The following is a 21,368-nucleotide window of genomic DNA, read 5'->3' as shown; positions in this document are numbered from 1 at the left end:
CTGGCATCTGACGCGCTCTCCGACACCGCCGCGCGCGGCTCGCCTGCGGGTTCAGGAGGAGTGGCGTCGTAGCCGCGGTAGACAAACTGGCGCCGGCGCGCGCGCAGACTCCGCCACCGCCGGTCTGCGCTTTCCAGAGTGACGTCGTAGCCTTGGCAGACGTATTGGCGCCAGCGCGCGCGCAGCTATTCGCCTTTGCTGTCCAGTCGCCGCCTGACACTGTGCTGGAGCCGCTTGATAGCGCCTCTGACTGGCGTTTGCAGGTGGATAACGCCATGGAGAAGGAGAGCGCAAATGCTGCTCAACGGAGCAGAAGAGCCGAGAAGCTTATCTCATCGGATCCCGAAGTAGTTGCCTGGCAATTAGCGGTTCAGCGTACGAAGAATCAACAGAAGAAGGCTAATAATCCTAGACAATCTGGAAAGCTAAGAATAATCAGCTGAAGCTTTGCTAACGCTGCGTATATCCTGGCATAGCCGAGCTAAGCCACTGTAAATTTTTTAAGTGGGGATGAACCACGCTTTGACATTTTTGTCCGATCGATGGTCTCCTCTCCTGTTAGATGTTTGAATGAAAACAGTGTTGCCACGAAGAGCACTTTTCGTACACATTCCATGCACGTTGGTCATTAAAGGGACACTAAAGGCAAATATTACGTCGACGTTCATTGTTGAAATAGCGGTCCAGAAACCTCGTAGTGCTACTTTTTTGCCAAGGAAGTGCTTATTTTGAAATAAAATCACGTTTTAGTGGTCCGCATCGCGTTAGCGCACTTCAAATCACCCGCCTGAAAGCGCTATTTCGCACGTCACTGTTGCCGTGCCCAACGTTGCCCGCCTTTACTGCGCGGCGGCGTGCACTGGCGGCGTGCACCATTCGGGCATCCGGCAACATCACATGCATGCGGCGTTCTGTCGAACTTTCTGTCAGAGCAACTTTCACGAGCGTGAAAAAAACATGCGGCAGTACGCGATACCGAAACTACCGCTGAGACGCGACCGGGTGAGCGAAGCAGGGCGCCGGGCGAAGCGCAGTTCGGCGAAAACGGAACTTTGGACCACGCGCGCCGTTCCCCATGGCAACGCCAAAGAGGTTATTTTTTCCACAAATCAAACAGAAACGAACAAGAAGCATTTTGTTACGTCTCTTGATGCACGGAAAGTTCTTTTTTCATTGCAGCTAGTTTGATTACTAGTGATTAATTGTATTCAGACTCTCCCACGTCATCGGGATCACTTCCAAAATGTCCCACACGTGGCGCTCATCGCGTGATACGTTTAGCCTAATTTCTCGGTAAGTAGGGCACTGCTCTTGATAATACTGCCGTTTTAGACGTTGTCATACATTGAGCTTTCACTCTGACATAAATTGTTGTTTGCCTTTAGTGTCCCTTTAAAGGAATTCGGAAAATATGCAGCGGACACGTTTTAGCACAGAGTCAGCCATTAAAGAAACTTGAAAGTGTCCGCACAGATTGGCGTATATTACGTGGGGACTCGTAGATCCAAATTGTAAGTACTGTGACCAAAATATTTCGGCCAGTCAAAATCATGTGCTGTGGGGATGTTGAATAAAACCACCACTTAATAATATCTTGCCAGGTCCCTCAGAAGGCGCCTGGGAGGCCCTCCTAAGGACAGAAGACAAGGATCCTCCAAGTTGATTTCACAACCTGGGCTCTACAGGTTGCCTCCACCGGGGCTATCTACTAGTATGAGTAGACTCGTAGAATTTACTAAAGTTGGTTCATCCTCGCTACACTCTGTGTACCCCGCAATTTGGAAAAATTCGACTTTCTTTGTCAAACAATAACTACTTTACCTCCACCCCACTGCCCTAAACCGTTCAAAGCAGCAGCCAAAAGAAAGCTTTCTAGGGGTAAGATTCAATTCGCTCGCAAGTGCAGCACTCACCTGAGCATGCGTGTTCCCGCTGGCTCCCCGCAGCAGCATCACAAGAGAACTGGCCACGAAGAAAGGGGAGAGGAGGACGTTGCCTTCGTGTCCAGTCTCGCGCAGCTTGCGCTGGATGTCGATGGAGAATTGGAGCAGGCAGCCAGCCAGATCCGGAGGAAGGCGGAACAGCAGCCACTGAAACCTACGCATGAATGGTATACGAAGGGCTGCACCCGGCTGCATCTTAAAACGGCGACCACAGAAATATCAAAACTGCACTCGCGATTATTTGCATAAATGAGCCTAGTAGTTGTGTTATCATAAGAGCAGTAGTGCTGCGATGAGAGATTATTCTATCGTAAGGTTTACGAACCGGTAAAAAAATCACAGCATATCCACGGAGTGAATGATGATGAGTGGGCGAAGCTGCGGAGGTTCATCGGTAAACCGTGAATCTTCCGTGAATTCTGCCCAGTACGTCATCACCGACGTCAGATCGGGCGCGTTTATACTAAAGGTCCGATGAGATTCATGACTTGCAGCTCACTTTAATTTTACATGTACGCTGTGAATTTTCATTGTTTAATCACGCACAGGAGAAATCGCACACACGCACTACCTTGGAGGTCAAAATCCAGTGCGTATATATACGAGGTGGTCAGTGAACGGTTTTGCAGCGCGAGCGGTCGGTTTTTTCAATCAAGACGCTGCCGCGACGCTGCCTCGCGACGCTGCCTGCGTCGGCGCCGCTGCGCCGTGAGGCAAGATAGGGAGGGGGGGGGGCCGTAGGAGAGTAGAAAGAGGGGGAAGCATAGGAGAGGAGAGGGCGATACATATCACGTACTGTCGCAGCGCATTGTCTTTAGGGAGCCTTCATGTGTGCACGCCCCTTCCGTTTTTAAGACTGGTTACACACTACGACGGGACGAACCTATAAGGAGCTTCGCCCCTAAAATCATGTCACCGTTTGTCCCGTCTGTTTACTTAGCGTCCATGTGATTAGAGAGTAATAGCTAAGCGCCTCAGCGGGCCAGCAGGCCCGGCGGACGAGCGGAGACGCCAACTGCGCATGTGCGGCACGCTGGGACAGTCAGCGTTTTTACGGAGCGGACCGCTCGGCCGCTGGTATCCTCTGCTCAGCGGAGCGTGGCCAGCGGACCAGCGGTTTCGCGAGACAAGAGGGCGACCTCCAACACAAGCGGCAGCGGCATGTTGTCGGCGAGACCCGCCAACGCAGCGCTCGCTCTGCTCCAGGCGAAATGTCCCGGCGCTGCTTTTCAACATAAGAAGACCTCTGAAGGCGAGGCCGTTTGGAGATGACCTAAAGTGGATTCAAATCATCGAAAACTCGTGTTGATCTTTTGATTCGAAATAGGAGACAAGAAGACACAAGAAACTTGAGAAAGTACGTGCTACTTTGACATCTTTTCCGTACAGATTACATTTGATCGCATGTTCACAGACGTGCAGATAACTGCATACATTTCGCGTTTTTCTCAAGCGCGTCTTGTCGAGACGCGGTCAGCTTGGCTGCAAAACGAAGGCGAAACCAAGTGGACGCACCTTCACGCTACGCTCAACTGACTCCACAGCGGAACGCGAGGTGCGTTCTACGTTCAACGAGCGGGGCGACGCTAAGCCGCTTAGCTATTACTCTTCATTTCGTCTCGCGCTCCGCTGCCCTCTCCGCTCCTTCGTTGGGCCCGCTGGCCCGCCGAGCCGCTTAGCTATTACTAATCACCAGCAAGCCCAGACAGTCACCTTACACTATGCCCTGCAAATGTTACCAGTACACCGCACACGCGTTCTGGCTTTATGGGCTACATAGGCAAATGGCACTGAAAAGGGTTACCCGCTGAAGAGAATACACTGCCGAGTGGACCGTTATCATAGCCACCATGACACGCCGACCCATGGTTGCAAAAGTTCTGCATCCAACCTAACCTACGGCCGAGAACCGCACCTGTGGAGGCGTCGGCTACGCACAATGGCCTAGATATTGCCTCTCTTTCTAACTGATGTGGAGACGTTAGGCCAACGGCTTTTTACGTTTCCTCTCCCACTTAGAGTCCGTAAGTTAGTACGAGTACGTTAGGAAGCTGCGTCCATGACGTTACGTGCAAGCTATCGATGGACAGCTTGCACGTGGCGTCATTGACACAGGTTCTTAATGCACTGGTACACCAACATGGCAGCATTGATGACGTCAAGGCAGCAGAATCACATGGTGATTAACCTGCTTCAGTGTGATAACAATGCCATAGGCACATTTCTTTCCTCTGTGCATGAACAACCAAGGAACCTGCACGCAATGCACTGACAAAATTACCGGGACATCAAAAACGCCGCGTTCCAACATGTCCATAATGATAACACTACCTGGGGTTTCACGTGCCAGGACCACGATACGATTAGGAGGCACGCCGTAGTGGAGGGCTGCGAATATTTTTACCATCTCGTGTTAACATACGCTGACATCGCACAGTACGGGAGTCTCTAGCATTCGGCTTCCATCGAAATGCGACCGCCGAGGCTGCGATCGAAGCCGCGACCTTCGTGTCAGCGGCCGAGCACTGTAACCACTGTACCAATGCGGCGGACACGTCCCACCATGTTGGTACCGCAACATGGCGGTTTCAGTGACGTCAGCGCTAGCCATCCATACCTCTCCGTGTCTGTGCCCATCTCGGTGGTGTCCTGCTCCTCGGTGGACAGCTCGTCCACGCAGCTCTGCGACCGTGTTCGCGTGCTGCTCGAGGCGGCGGCGCTGGAAGTCTTGCGGGACCCCTTGCTGCGGCGTTGGCTACCGCGCGGGTACGGGCCGACGTGCGCCAGCGACGAGCGGGAATTGCTGGGCCGCTGCAGATCCGGCTCGTCCCGAGGAGATGTGGAAATGGAGGTTGAGGAAGAGAGCACGTCTTCGACGTCCGCCGGAACCGATGGGCCAGCGGCCGCTGGCGCCGTCTTCGGAACGTCGGGATCCCGTGGCTGCAGCATGGCTGGTCGCTCCTTCTTCTTCTTCTCTTCTTTAGGACATCTTGACGGTGATTATTTATCATTTCAGTTGGCGCAAACCCACTACGGAAGTCAGCCGATTAAAAATCTGTGGTATCCCCTCCACCCCCCCCCCCCCCGCGCATTGGCCTTCCAAGAGAAGGCAAGCGCGCGAGGGGCAGGAGGAGGAGGAATAAACTTTATGGAGAGCTCGCCTAACTACTCCCACGTCGCAACCGGGAGGTCAAGCCTCCTGGTCCTATCATGGGTGTAAGGCCGCTTATGCCTGCGAGCCGTTCAGGAGAGAGGGCAGGGGCCTTTAGCACGCTGATGGTGGCCGTGGTTTTCGCGCCAAGGAATGAACCGCGAGTTCGCGGAAGGCCGAGAGGGGTCGGCGCCGTCTCCCGCTGTGTTCGGGAGCGTTCAGGACGGTCGAGTCGTCTGCGGTGGCGCCATGCGGGCAAGTGCGTGCTGCCTCCCGTTTGGATGTGACATCTGGCCCAGAGCCGCGGCGGTCTGGTTTTCGAGCTACAGGAATTCCGGTCAAAACACGGACTGGGTCCGAGGCGCTGGCCGCGCTGTTTGAAGGCATCTGCCGGCCACGGGGACACACTGCAGAATACCCCCTGTGGTGTCATGTTCGCGCCGAGTCGCAGGCGACGGCCTGCTTGCTGGCCGAGGAGTGGAATGTGTAAGCGATAAATTCCGCGCACGTGGTGTTGGCTCCTGACGCCGTGAATGAACACGCGTGGAAGAGAAAGGAGGAAAGCAGTGTTTCTCGGAATATCTGGGCTTTCCGTTTAGGCCCTGCCCGGTGGGCGGGGGGCCAAGAAATACTTACGCTCTGATTGGCCGCCGTGGTCAAGGGATGGACAGAGAGCGACCACCGCCCATTTTCTTTGTTCTTGGCAGGAGATATTGAGCTGCACGAGTGCGGCATGACAGTCTGGGCTGTAATCGCGTTGCTGATAGATCGGTGAGGCTCCGTACTATGTACGTAAGGCTAGCCTGGGCTGAAATCATGTGTTGATAGATCAGTGAGGCTAGCGGCGAGCGCAACGTAAGACAGTCTGGGCTCTAACTTCTTCAATAAGTAGAAGAGTGAGACTGTGTGTTATTCCTGTTTAATCTCTTGTATATTTCTAGCTCAGTTGTATCCATTATTTTACGTTCACATAAACTACTAAATTCATCTAACCACCACTGCTGCCTGCGTGTGAATGTATCATCGCTGCCGATCATCAACGAAGATCTCCGTGATCGACGACGACGAAGGACCATCAAAACTTTACTATGGGCATAGTGGACAACTAGGACATGCTGCTTGGGCTCTTGCGACCTGATCGTGCTTGAGAACCTGTCACGAGTAATGCCAGGGCCTAGCGACCCACACTGCCAGAGCGCTTGTTCTCATGTACAATCATCTACCTTGCATGCGTTACGTATATTATTCATTTCTTTAATGTTATGCCATTCCTTGTATTATACAGGGGCACGAAGGGGATGAAAGTTAGCTGGGCAGATGATACTAAGAAGTTTGTGGGGATAACGTGGCCGCTGCGAGTAGAGGACTTGGTTGATTGGCGGAACATGGGAGAGGCCTTTGCCCAGCAGCGGGAGTGGTCAGACTGATGGTGACAGTGATGATTACTGAAGAAGAAACAAAAATAAAGAAAAGACAAGTATGAGGCAGAAAAGAGAAACGAAAAGAGCCAGAAAAGAGCAATATGTAAAGAATTTTCGGCGGTGCTAACGCACCTCAGAGAAGCTGGCAAGAGATTGGCTGAACTTGAAGGTCAGATTCACGTTTGTACCTGGAGGAGTAACGCTATCGCTCGAAAAGATCGGCGGCGATTCCGGCGCGTACGTCATCATAGGCCGGCAAAAATTGTGGAGCTCACTCAGACTCACTCATGAAATACATTTTGCCCTTAGGGCTCACTCGGACTCAGACTCACCAAAAAGTTTCCTCAATCGGACTCACTCGGACTCCGACTCACTGAAATTTTTCTCAGCCGGACTCACTCGGACTCAAGCTCACTAAGATATTACTCACTCGGACTTACTCAGACTCACGGCTCTACTTGAGTCTGAGTGAGTCGTCTCATGAGTTCGTTAGCGTATAATTGCCTTTTTCGACCATGGTGTCAATGCTCCTTAACAACAATATCTCGCGTAATTAGTGCTCTACTTGGCGCCTTTTGATCTCGTACTTTGAAATCTGAGTTATCAATGGTTGCAATCCAGGAAGGCCATTTTTATTGAAAGAGGTGACTCACACGAGATATTTTTATCAAGAACTTCCTATGAAAGAGTGCGGGGGGAAGGTCAAGCTGCACCCCCCCCCCTTTTCTACGTAACTCACGCCTTTGATGAATAAATATTGAGCTGGTGTATGAATGCTAGTGCTTTAAAATGTACGTGAGTCGGCGGGAGTATAAATGTGAGCCGACATAAGGCTGATAGTAAGGCTGAAATTGTGTAGATAGAACCATGGGTCGGCAAAAAAGTGTGGAGCTCACGCAGACTCACTCAAGAAATATATCTTGCGCTTAGGGCTCACTCGGACTCAGACTCACCAATATTTTCCTCTACCGGACTCCTTCGCACTCAAACTCACTAAATTTTTTCTCAACCGGACTCACTCGGACTCAAGTTCACCAAAATATTACTTACCCAGACTCAGTCAGAGTCAGACTCACGTCTCCATCTGAGTCTGAGTGAGTCGACTCATTAGTGTGTTTGCCGACCGATGTACGTAATGCACGGGCGCAATCAAAATACACTGAAATCGCTTTACGATAGTGGTGGTCGATAGCCACACCACAATAAAGGCTATGGCAGGGACAAATCGGTTAGTACAGCTAGCCAAGGCACTTAGTTATGGTCAGTAGCGTAGCTAGAAAATTATTTCGGGGAGCGGGTTCAACCATGCTTTATGTATGTTCGTGTGTGTGTTTTTATGTTGGCGTGTACACATACAAAACTGAAAAATTTTCGGGGGAGGGGTTTGAAACCACCTCCCCCCTCCCCTCTTTGGTCGTACGTGACGCTTACATCACACACAAAATGGCTTTGATGATGAAGGCCTAACGAGCAAGCCACTGCCACAGGGGACAAAGCAGTATTCCGTGACGGACATTGATCGTAGTGGCTTTGCTAAGCCTCGTTTGTTCTGTTTGCCGCCTATTCTGCTGGCGTATATGGTCGTACGCTGAGCGGGGCGCACAAGTTCCGCATCGAGGACGATATTGTACGCAACGCGGCACGCGGGACTCGCGAATATTTCATTCTAGCGCTTTAGAATTTTGTGTCTTATGCCACATTTCGTCTAATGTTTATAGATTCTCCGTTTATCTATGTGCCTTCAATCTATAAAGTATCTACATGCGTAGCTGTCCTTTGTCACCTGTCAAATGCTTCAACCTGCGAGCCTTATGTCGTATGCGAGATGCCTTGTGCACGTGATGTGTGCATATTCACCGCAGGGATCGTTAATATAAAGATTCGTGCGTTAACGGCATCGGCAAGGTGGGCTACTACGAATTCCGCAGGATCCATAGGCTCGAAACTTGACATCGAAAGCAATAGGTCCTTCTCGAGGGCGGGGGTTCGATTCCCGGCCACGGCGGCCGCATTTCGATAAGGGCGAAAGCAAAGAACACCCATGCACTTAGACATATTATAAGTACCCAAGGAGGTGTAAATAAAATTTGCTGGAGTGGAGGAGCCGCCAATTAGCTAAAGCAGCGCGCCGCCATCTTACAGCTGACAACTCATTTACTGAAAGCTTGAGAAGGGCTAAAAGAATTGCTAAGAGCTCTGCTTCAAATATTGGAGTATAATCCGGGAGTCGCAATGAGAATGACCAAGATAAAGCCTCTGAGAAAATACCTACTCCCGCTTTCTCTTCACGCATGGATGCATCAGTAGCAATTACGTTAAAAATTCCCAACTGACCTAAATGGTCTTCTAGCAAGCCTCTCAGATATCCAGAGGGAAGAAATTTAGAATTGGATGGGAATATATCATCGAATTCAATTTTTGTCTTAGCCAATGAGAAATCATTTGAAACAATGTTGCGTATATTCACCTTTAAAGGATCTAGCTGATCTTGCACAAGCAAAACTTGAGGCTTATGTATCCGAGCCCATGGCTCATTAAAAAATGATCTCGATTCAGAAATGAATACAAACTGTGAACGTCTTAGAGAAGATGCGTAAATTTTTAAATACGTTTTGACTGTAAGAATGCGGAATCTGCAAGTCAGAGTAGGTACTCGGGCTTCTTGATATAGAACACTGTTCGCTGTAAATTTCGGAACCCCTAGACAACTACGAAGAGCCTCGCGCTCTAAAAGAACCAGGGGATTAATTTTGTATGCTGGCCCCCCAGAGAATAAAACGCAACCAAATTCTAGAATCGGGCGAACATACATACGGTAAATCATAATGAGATTGTCCCTGCGTAACCCAGTGGGGTGACGACCAAGTTTACGAATCATTCCAAAATAGCGAGTTGCCTTCGATTTAATATGCTCAATGTGATGTAGCCAAGTTAGTTTTTCGTCATAAAACACCCCCAAATACTTAACGCAGTCTTTTTGGGGAATTATTTCTTGACGGTACTGAAGTGAAATGCTAATTGGAGCATTCAAAGGAAAAACAATAACGGAACATTTACTGACGTTTAGTGTCATTCGTATCTGTTCAAACCATAACTCTAAAGTTCCTAAATATGATTGTAGTGTAGCATGCAATGACTGAATATCACACGCAGAAGAGAAAAACGCGATGTCATCTGCATATACATACAGATGAGCGTTAGTCTTCATAGGAACTGAACTTAATAGAACATTAAATAAAACAGGAGAAAGAACGGAACCTTGAGGGACTCCTCTGGACTGACTATATTTTGGGGAAGATACGCCACGCTGGGAACAGTAAAATTTTCTATCCTTTAAAAACTCATACAGCCAATTAATAATATATTGCGGGAAGTTCAAGTTTTTTAGACAGTTGAGCAAGGTAGCATGCTCTACACTGTCGTATGCCTTAGCCAAATCTAAGGTTACCAATGCTGAATATTGCCGCCTGTGCCGAGCAAGCTTAATCCGTCCCTCTAAATCTACATGTGCAAACCATATAGAATATCCTGGTCTAAAGCCTATCTGACATGGGCTCAGAATTGAGTTAGCTGCTATAAATTTGTTTATCCTATTGTACAATACTCTTTAAATTAATTTAATAACATGCGAAGTTAGTGCGATAGGTCTTATATTTTCAGTATGTACACCTCCTCCTTGTTTTTTGAGCAGTGGAATTATTTTTGCAGTTCTCCAATCTGGAGGAACCCAGCCACTCTCGAGTGAGTAATTGACAAGATTGAGAAGGTCCTGAGAAGACACCTCAAATAGCAATTTTAACATACCTGTTGAAATTCCATCTGGCCCTGGAGCTGAATTGGGAAGAGTGTGAACAACACTTGCAAGTTGTTACTCGCTAGAAATCATTCACACAAGAAAGTTTGGAGAAAACGGATTGCAGTTGAGAGGTTAAGCGCTTTTGTAAGCCTAGTGCGATGCCATTTAATAAGTCAGCCAATTCTGATGGAGAGAGAACAACGGATTCAATGTTTATGGGCGAAGGGATAATTTTGCGCGACCTAAGAAATCGAAAAAGAGCTTTCTTGTTCCTACTTTTTGAGAGAAAAGCATAAGGGTTTTCATCATACTTAGCTTTCACCATGGAAACAGTTTTCTTAAACACCGCTTTGGCGAATTTGTAGTTACTCCAATTAGTAGGGCACTGGTTGAGGAGAAGTTTTTTCCATGCGGCCTTTCTACGCCTGTACTCTCGTTCAACTCTGAATCACACCAACCACTCACAGGTTTTTCTTTTGCTGAGGTTACCGTAAACTGCGATTTCTTCATAGAGCATTTTAAAACCGACCACAGACTCATGGCTTTAATATCACTATCGGAATTGGTCAGAGAGGACAAAGCTGACTGTAGGCAAGTTTTAAATTTGGAATAGTTAACAAAACTGTGAGTTGGGATATCCAATGGGACCAAGGAGTAATTAATATCAATCACTATTGGGCAGTGACCACTATTAGTTGCAGTATTCGCTACAGACCAAGAAGAGATAAGAAGGGTTGAGCTAGCGAATGATAAGTCTAAAACCGATCTTGAAGAACCTCTTACAAAAGTAGGAACTTTGGAATAGAGACATGTATAGTTGTTTTTACAGATCCAGTTCCACAAAATTTTTCCTGGTGCGTCTGTGCGATACCCCCAAGATACGTGGTGCGAATTAAAGTCACTCGCTAATAACGTATGCGGTCTACAGAGACTCTGAGCGGAGTCAAGAATACGTTCATCTTTTACGCCAATCGGAAAGTAGCTGTTCACAAGAGTGATTGGACCCGATCCTGGAGTTTCAATTTCTAATACTAAAACTTCGTGATCACTTGACATTGTCTGGAAAACAACTTTCGCTCTATGATATCGCTATTCCTCCACCTCGTGAATTCCTGTGTAGCCGAAAACATTTATAATTTGGTAGATGAAACGTTTGAACTGAAGACAACCAAGTTCGGGCGTTTGCGTTAACGCTGCACGTCTTTTCTCCATCAGCTTATGAGTATGTACGCTCGAAATTTAATCGAGCACTGTCAGCAAAGCGCACTATACGAGAACGGTATACAGAATTCCATCAAAGGAAATGCTGGCTGCACAGATGAGTCACTGTCTCGAAAAAGCTAGCCAAATGCCGCACAAAACTCTACTGTATTTCGATTGTTGATGACAAATGAGGAAACATGTTGAGATTGTGGGCGACTAAGTGGTTAGATTTGTGGACTTTGGGACTGGAATGCATGATGACAGATTGCATGTGTAAATGCTCGTTGGCTTAAACTTACGACTTAGGATGCCACTTGGGCGTTTTCAATTGATTCATTGATAGGCCGAGCCAACGAAATAGTATCGAAAAGCTATATATCTATTCAAGTAGTGTCGAAGCTGAATGCCCATATTTGAAGCACGTCCATGCAAAGCCAAAACTATTGGTTTTAGAGGTTTTGAGCTTGTCTTGAGAAATGGCTTTCAAACCTCGATGAGCATATCATTGAGTGTGGTGCTTTGGACATCCACATTTATATTCCGCTCAAAGAAAGTGGCCGAACTCCACATATGCATAAGACGCCGTCACATGACGAATGAAATAAACAGAAAATGAGTGGCGAGAAGTCAGGTGTGTTCTTACAAGGATGATTATTTTTAAAAACCATGGCGATACAGACCCTTCTTCGGTGTGCATGCTTGCAAGGAAAACGCCAAAAGAAACAGAATAAAACTGACTTCATTCTTATCTGCCATTCGGCTTCTTATTCTTGACAACTTTTCCCTTAATGCTTGCCATAACCGTTAAAAACCACGGCGGAGAGAAGTGGTCAGCGCGGCGGGTGCGTTTTGGCTCCCGTTTCTTGCCTATGGCAAGATGGCCGCCGCGTGCGCGGCGCGGCTTCACTGCAGCCCACTTGCAAGTTTTATTTAAACCTCCTTGGAAGTGCCCCAGGTGGTGGAAATCTGCGGAGCCGTGCACTACGGCGTCTCTCGATGACATCGTGGTTTTGAAACGTGAAACCCCAACAATTATTATTATAAAAGTAGGTTCTGCTCCTGTGGGAACCATTCGGGTATTGATGGCCGTGTGCCGTTTTTGCGTGGAAATCTGCTGTTCGCCATTCTTGAAAGCGAAATTCACAAAGCCTCGCTGTCGCAAGGTAGAGAAATAGAACTGCGTAACAAAACAGCAGTATGGTAGCATTCCCCGAGGGAACCTATCCGGCATCAGTCGCATTCTGCAAACGGCCGTCACATTCCCCAAGCGTTCGTTCAGCCCGATGTGGCCTGTGAAGGCTTCGTACGGCAATGTGCGATAGCCCGCGGACACTGTGCATACTTTTGGTGCATCGCGAAATTGAAAAGCAGGCGGGGCAAAAGTTCTGAGCCACATTGCGATGCGCACCAAGACGCATGATGCTTGTATTTACGGATATCGAGTGACTACAAGGATGTGTTCGCGCAAAGTATATAATCTTTTTTTCGTGATCTTGCCTGGGAACATGACAGTTGTTTCAAAAACGTACCATCGTACGAAAAAAATAATTGCTCATAGCGTCGCGAATAGCACACCAATGGGCCCAAATAGCAACCTTAGTTACGTAACCTCGATCGTTCAGTTTAATAAAATGTTAGTAACAAAGCTCTTTTTTGTTGTTGTCGTGATGTACGAGCGTTAAATCTCCAGTATTTTGCATGCTGCCTTTTGGACGCCGTGGAGTCACGCTCCTATTTCAACACCCCCTCCCCCCACACCTTTCTACAAGTTTGCAACCCCTCTTGCAACCCCTCCCTCAAGACAAACTGTAAACACATGTCATCATCAGCCTGTCTACGCCCACTACAGGGCAAAGGCCTCTCCCATGTTCCGCCAATCAACCCGGTCCTGTGCTTTCTGCTGCCACGTTATACCTACAAACTTGTTAATCTCATCTACCCACCTAATTTTCTGTCGCCCCCTCACGCGTTTGCCATCTCTTAGAATCCAGTCAGTTACCCTTGATGACCACCGGTTATCCTGCCGACGTGCTACGTGCCCGGCCCATATCCATTTCTTCTTCTTGATTTCAACTATGATGTCTTTAACCCCCGTTTGTTCCCTGACCCACTCTGCTCTCTTCCTGTCTCTTAAGGTTACACCTATCATTTTCCTTTCCATCGCTCGCTGCGTCGTCCTCAATTTAAGTTGAACCCTCTTTTTAAGTCTCCAGGTTTCTGCTCCGCAGGTAAGTACCGGTAAGATGCAGCTGTTATATACCTTCCTCTTGAGGGAAAGTGGTAGATTACCATTCATGATATGATAATGCTTGCGGAGTGAGCCCCATCCCATCCTTATTCTTCTAGTTATTTCACTCTCATGGTTCGACTCCGCGGTTACTACCTGTCCTAAGTAGACGTACTCATTTACAACTTCCAGTGTTTCGCCACCTATCGCAAAGCGCTGTTCTCTGCCAAGATTCTTCCACATTACTATAGTGTTATGCATATTAATTTTCAGACCTACCCTTCTACTTTCGGTATCCAGTTCAGTAATCATGAGCTGTAATTCGTCTCCCGCGTTACTCACCAATGCAATGTCATCAGCGAATCGCAGGTCACTGAGATACTCTTCATTAACTCTTATCCCTAATTCTTCCCAATCTAGAGCCCTGAAAACCTCCTGTAAACACGCTGTGAATAACATTGGAGAGATCGTCTCTCCCTGCCATACGCCCTTCATTATTGGGATTCTGTCGCTTTCTTTATGGAGGACTATAGCGGCTGTGGATCCGCTGTAGATTTCTTCCATTATGTTTATATAGGCTTCGTCGATGCCCTGATTCCGCAGTGCCTGCATGACTGCTGATGTCTCTACCGAATCAAATGCCTTCTCGTAATCTATGAAGGCTATGTATAGGGGTTGGTTGTATTCCGCGCATTTCTCTATCACCTGATTGATAGCATGAATATGGTCTATTGTTGAGAACCCTGTACGAAATCGTGCCTGGTCCCTTGGTTGATTGAACTCTAATGTCGTATTAATTCTGTTAGCAATTACTTTAGTAAATAGCTTGTAGACAACGGACAGTAAGCTTATGGGCCTGTAATTTTTCAGGTCCTTGACGTCCCCTTTCTTATGGATCAAGATGATGTTGGCATTCTTCCAAGATTCTGGTATCCTCCCCGTCGAGAGACACTTCGTATATAGGGTGGCCAGTTCTCTAACATAATCTCTCCATCGTCTTTCAACAGGTCTGATGTTACCTGATCCTCACCAGCTGCTTTGCCTCTTTGCATTCCCTTTAGGGCTTTCTTTACTTCTCCTGTCAATACTGGTGGGATGTCAGAATCCTCTGCGCTATTACTGCCTTCTTACGTTATCATCCTGACTGTCCTCGCTGCTGTACAGATCTCTGTAGAACTCTTCCGCTACCTCAACTATTCTATCCATATTGTTTGTGACCTTGCCTTCCTTGTCCCTTAATGCATACATCTGATTTTTGCCTATGCACTGTTTTGTCTTCATATCTTTGAGGCTTCTTCCGTTCTTTAGAGCATGTTTAATTCTCTCCATATTATACTTTCTTATGTCAGCTACTTTACGCCTATTGATTAACTTAGAAAGCTCCGCCAGCTCTATTTTGTCTCTTGCATTTGAGGCTTTCATAGCTTGACGTTTCTTAATGAGGTTTTTCGTCTCTTTGGATAGCTTAACAGTGTCCTGTCTAACGACTGTACCCCCGACTTCCACTGCACACTCCTTAATGATACTAGTCAGATTATCATTTATTGCGTCAACGCTAAGGTCGGTTTCCTCGGTTAAAGACGTGTACCTATTCTGAAGTGAAACTCTGAATTCCTGTACTTTCCCTCTCAGAACTAGTTCATTAATCGGTTTCCTGCGTATCAGTTTCTGCCGTTCCTTCCTCACGTCTAGTTGAATTCTAGATCTTACCATTCTGTGGTCACTGCATCGGATCTTGTTAACTACTTCCACATCCTGTGCAATGCCCGGGCTGGCCGCACATTATGAAGTCTATTTCATTTTTAGTTTCGCCATTAGGACTCCTCCACGTCCACTTACGATAGCCCGTTTTCTGTAGAAGGTATTCAAGATGCGTAAATTATTGCGTTCTGCAAACTCTACTAGTAACTGCCCTCTGGCGTTTCTAGAGCCGATGATGCCATATTCCCCAACTGCCTATCTCCAGCCTGCTTCTTGCCTGCTTTTGCATTAAAGTCGCCCATCAGTACAGTAAACTGCGTCTCTACCTTACTCATTGCTGATTCTACGTCTTCGTAGAAGCGTTCAACCAGTTGATATCATGGCTGGATGTAGGCGCGTAGGCCTGTACCACCTTCATCTTGTACCTCTTATTAAGCTTAATTACGATACATATCACCCTCTCATTAATGCTATAGTATTCCTCTATATTACCAGCTATATTTTTATGAATAAGGAACCCCACGCCTAGTTCTCTTCTGTCAGCTAAGCCACGATAGCATAGGACGTGTCCGTTCTTCAGCACTGTATAAGCCTCATGTGGCCTCCTAACCTCACTGAGCCCTATTACACCCCATTTAACACCCTCTAATTCCTCGAATAGTACAGCTAGACTCGCCTCACTAGATAAAGTTCTAGCGTTATACGTAGGCCAAGTTCAGATTCCAATGGCGGCCTGTCCGGACCCAGAGATTCTTAGCACCCTCTGCTGCGTCGCAGGTCTGACCGCCGCCTTGGTCAGTTGCTTCGCAGCCGCTGGGGACTGAGGACCGAGGGTTAATTGGTGTATTCATGTGGGAGGTATAGTGGCCAAGTACTACACCAGGGGGGCCAATCCTGCTCCTGTGAGGGAGTGCATTGCTGGCTGTGGTCGCCAGTGAGGCTGCACCACAGGCCTTTTTACACAATTCCATCATCACGCGGATTTTTTTTTTCTAATCCGGTTGGGAATTGTCCGGCACCGGGATTCGATCCGCGGACCTCTTGCATGCGAAGCTGATGCTCTACCACTACGCCATCGCTGCAGCTCTTACAATTACAACTATTACAATTCACATGTCTCCAAAGAAAGTGTGAATTACTTTACCGGTATTTTGTATTGAACGCACCGCTAGGTTTATGCCTTTATCTTAACTTATAGCAAATAGTTAAATGAAGCGCACATAGCAAGTGTTGTGCTTTTCAAATGTGTTACAATCATCAGTACAACACATTCACGTGCTTCCCATAAATTCATGTTCGGCATGTGTGGGTGTATATCCCAGAGGTTATGTATGACACTTCCCCCGCCCGGGTTCAAACCTCACCTCGCCAAGAAAATTAACTTTGTTATGTTCATTTCTTTATCCCTCTGACTAGCAAACAGCATTACCGCTGACGCCAATGCCAGCACGATCGACTAAGACAGCTTGGCTGTTATAACCACACGATTTCAAATGCTATCCTGTGTCACTGCCTCCATCGCATGACCTGCCCATTTCTTGCTTCCTGCCATTGTTGTCGGTCCAAACCATCCACAAAAAGCAGGTACATTATAATGACGGTGCGTTAAAATGTGCTCGCAAAAAAAAGAAAGAAAGAAAAAGAGGACAGAATTTATCTTTGTCACCTCCATATCCAGGAATGCCCCAGAACTTTAACGTTACTGCCGTATCTACAGATGCAACGTTTCCGCTCTGTATTTTGTGTGTGTAGTTGGTCTACATGGACCCATAGGTATGGATACACATTTAGATGTGTATACTATCTGTTTTTTTCTTTTTACCACTGAATTTTCTTAGGATGGCACAAGAACATGTTATTTCTATTACCACTCTCTTTCTCCTACGTAACGCCTTCGAGGTGATGTAGGTACTCTGTAAATAAATAGATAAATAAACAAATATTGAGGCTGCAACTTAGCCACTTGGTTCAATTAAGAGTGTTAAAACCAATTGATAGCCTGCAAAAATATTAAATACAACTGCCTTTCAGAGCACTCCTTCAACCGAAAAACCCAATCCTTAGGCCTGCTTGTATGTGCCACATTGACAGTGTAAAAATGTAATACGCTAACAACAATGCAGAACCCCAGAGTGCAATGCCTTTGGAAATATTGGACCAAATGCTAAACTGCTTTTGTGTAAAATGGAGACAGCAGAAACAAGAGTATAAATTTCGGTTTAACTTGAGTTGAGCCGAAATGGAAAGAGCATGGGTGTGTGTGCATTTTTGTCCTCGCTGGAAATGCGGCCCTGGTGGCTAGCAGAACACACGCTCTCGTACTTGGCAGTGCAGCACCACAACTGCTACACTAATGCAACGGGCAACATTGTAGATAATTTCTAAGGGAGTGCCGACACAAAATCTTGATGGCGAGATAACTTGCAAGATTGATTTATATAGACACGCAAACATCATTTATGAAAAATTAATAGCAAATATAAAAGCTAAGGCAACTCCGCACTAGTGGTGCTTGGCCTGAAGGAAATGCTCAGCTGGGCGGCCTGCTTTGTTTCTCTTTATTCTTCTTTTTCTCTTTCTCTCTGTTTTCCATCTATTTTTTGTCTATGTTTATCTCTATTTGTGTCTCTTTCTCACTCTGTCTACCTTTCTTTCTTTTTCTTCCCTTTCTCTCTCTCTCTCTATTTCCTTCCCCGTCTTTCTATCTTCTTATGGCTTCCCTGTCTGTCTCCCTCTCTCCCACTGTATTCGTTCTCTCGCTCATCAGAGTTTTGCATCCCACGTTGGACAAATCAGCGCACATGTTCTGGGAGCGAAGCAGGAAATGGAAGTTTGCGCGTATTGTTTCATAGTTATGACTGTTTTCTGTTCACTCTGCACGGACCAACGGTTGGCTTAAACAACTCTGCTGTTAAAAACAATTTAGAATTGTGTGTCATGCAAATGAGCACAATACACAGTGCCTCGCAACACAGATATCATTGATTTGCTCGTAAACAAACAATAATCACCTACGTCACGAGTCTCTGGACATGCGACAAATGCCTCATTTCGCTTGAATTCGCTTGAATCGTACCCGATGGGGTCGCGGTCTTGCCGGCTTTCTAGCTCGCCAGAGGCCACCACATGCACGAGCTATCCGCTGCACACCACAATTCGGCACTTCGGCTGGCTCCCCTCAGGAAGGCGAATGGAATGCTAGAAACAGGGGGGGGGGGGGTTGTGCTCGCCTCCGCGCGGTGCTTTGTTACCCGCCGTACACTGGCCTTTCGACTTTGACGACTCGAACCCAGCTGCTCTCCCGAAGCTGTCAATCTCAACCTCGCCTTCCGTCGTGGGAGCGCACCTTGCTTTCTCCCTCTGCGCCCCTCGCGCTGCCTGCGACTGAATGAACGCCTCAATGAACGCCTCAACGCCTCACTTTCTATCTCGCTCACACTTCTTGAATTCTCCGCCGCGTTGGACTGTCGGGCCAAATTATCTGCGTCAGCGCTGATAAAATCTAAATCTGGGCTCTCACCGACGGTATCTCCGAATCTTTGAAGCGTCACGTCCTTGCTATGGTTAGCCACCACGCTAACCGTGTGTACGTTTGACTATTCCGGAACGTCCTTTCGAGGCCCAAGGAAGGTTTCCAGCTTCTCCTTGAGCCCATCAGGGCGGCTGGTACCAACCTCGTCCACGGAAGGAACGTCTTCCGGAATTGTCCCTAACTCTAGACCGGCCAAGGCCTCATTCTCAACCTGCTCTGCTTTCATGCTCTCTTGAAACTGCGGCCCTTTCTCTGGCGCGATCTTGCAAACGGCGACCTGTCGCTCGTTCTCAGGAGAAGGATCCGTTAGCATACCATTCTTGCTTTCCTCTCTCCTGTTTGAAGTTCCGAAAGATGCCTTAATTACATCGTAGTTGTCCGCGTCCTGCTTACTGAGTCGCGCAACAACCTCAACTGCCTCACTGGGCAGAACTGACATTAACCCCTAAGACCAAGTGTCTCGCTCAAAAGACAGCTCTTCACACATTTGTTCAAAATTTGCGAGCTATAGGCCGATATCACCTGATACCACATATGTATAGTGTACTACATATGGCTGCATATACCTTGACACAGGCAGGGATTGTGAAATAGGCTTGCGGACGCCTGTGGCTCAACCTCCCCCCCCCCCCCCCCCACACCTAATGATCACTAGAGGGTTTAAACTATCATTGCACCTCCAAAATTTTGTACCAGTGTCACACGGTTCACTGGTGACCGCGTCTACGCGCGGTCGGTACCAACTTTATCAAAAATTGGCTTCCCGACAACCGGGAATCACTTGAATTTGCCGCTTCTTGATAAGTTAAGTCGTACTTATATTGAAAACTGTTGAATTTTGTAAATATAAACTGAAATAGAATCCGTTGTGTGTATGTATGGTTTATATAATTAAAAAGTATGTCTTACGCACTGCAAGCGCATCTTTATTCAGTTTCGGTTTCAACATGATTGACCTCGAAGCGCCTCCAAGCGTCGATAACGCGCAGACTCTGGCAGCTGTTACGAAGGGTAGGTGGCGGCACTTGTCACGCAAAACGGACGCAGACATTTGTGTTGGATAATGGATGATGCCTGACCACCAGAAACTGTGAGTTAATCGCCTCGTGCGTTTTTCACCCACCTCGAAACGCTCGAAAAATGCCGCGAAAGGCTCGCGGAAACACTCGAGCATCGGTCAGAACGCGCGACATTGTCGCGTCGCGCGCCCTAGCAACGGAATTTTTTCGCACGCAAACAACGAAACGACCAGCCGACTACCGCTCCTGCAGAGAGCCCGGCCGTTTCGATGATAAACTGTTGGTTGCCGCGTCGCGATATTTCCGAATACTCCCTCGATTCGCGATTGTTGAGTTTACCTTTGGGTGCATGTGCGTTAACACTTCCTTAACGTAGCGCTGTGTGTCCAAGGCTCTTCATGGAGTTAGTGTTTGAGCGTCGTAAACCGCAGGCCGTGCGACAACAAACAAAAACATTTCGTTCGCCCGTAGAGCATTCGCTCGGCACAGTCTTTTCGACGCACCGACGCCGCGCTCTTTTCTCTAACGTGTAATATTTCAAAGCTCGCGCTCTCTCTCGGTGTTTTGTCTCTCGAATGAACCTTGTCCTCCGAGTTAAAAACACCTTTAGCCGATGGGGGCCGTCGCGAAGTTCGAATTTCAAAGCGAGGAATGATTCGAAGGTGTGCGATGTTACCGCGGAGACAGTTTTGTGTTGTTCTGAGCGCACGTTGAACAGGTTTTTGTTATAATAACTGCGGCGGATCGCACGCGAGCTCGCAGAGAAAAAGTCGGCGACAGGTTTGGGCTTGTGGCGGCGGTAGTCGCTCCGTGGAAGCAAAAAATCAGTCAAGGCTGTTTTGTGGGACCGCTTTCGTGTGGGAAAAAGAAAAACGCCGCAGAGGCGTGTTTTGAGCGCACGGTAACACTACTTTGAAGAACAGAAACTCGGTATGTCGTTGCCAAAGCGTGCAACTTTGGTAGTGAGCCTATGGTGTCGCGTTTCTGTTTGTGGTTCTCACGGTTGGCGTTTTGGAACTGAAACGGTGTCGTCGGCCAATGTGTTCTGCGCGCGTCGCGTTTCGGCGATGAAAACGCTGCGCGCATACTTCGATTCTGCCTTGTTTCGGGGCGTATGTTTTGGTCATCGAACTTGGCTTGTAGCCGAAACGTCGGCCTTGCTTCTCCGTGACGGGAAAAAGTAACGACCTAGCCGGGGAGGTGCATCACGACGCAGGAAGGAGCCCTGCCTTTGTTTGCGCGGGTGTTCGTTGCTTTTCGTTATTTTTGTTTCACGTAGGATGCGAGCTGTCGTTCGTACTCTGGCAACTCCGTTCTTACTTTGTGTGTTTGTTCTTAAGTTTTGTTTTGTACGTCATTTCCGGAGGTTATCATA

General features: G+C 47.7%; 1 protein-coding gene across 1 annotated transcript in view; it reads left to right on the top strand.

Annotated features, from left to right (window-relative positions):
* Positions 1 to 5,247: 5,247 nt before the first annotated feature.
* LOC119375343 (serpin B4) overlaps positions 5,248 to 21,368 on the top strand; it is a 25,627-nt gene continuing 9,506 nt past the window's right edge. The window contains exons 1-2 of the mRNA XM_037645521.1: positions 5,248 to 5,353; positions 5,424 to 5,580. Coding sequence (XP_037501449.1) covers positions 5,248 to 5,353; positions 5,424 to 5,580 — 263 coding nt within the window. The remainder of the gene's footprint in view (positions 5,354 to 5,423; positions 5,581 to 21,368) is intronic.

The sequence above is a fragment of the Rhipicephalus sanguineus genome, chromosome 11, assembly GCF_013339695.2.
Source record: "Rhipicephalus sanguineus isolate Rsan-2018 chromosome 11, BIME_Rsan_1.4, whole genome shotgun sequence".
NCBI lineage: Eukaryota > Metazoa > Arthropoda > Arachnida > Ixodida > Ixodidae > Rhipicephalus > Rhipicephalus sanguineus.
This window is presented reverse-complemented; position numbering and strand designations above follow the sequence as displayed.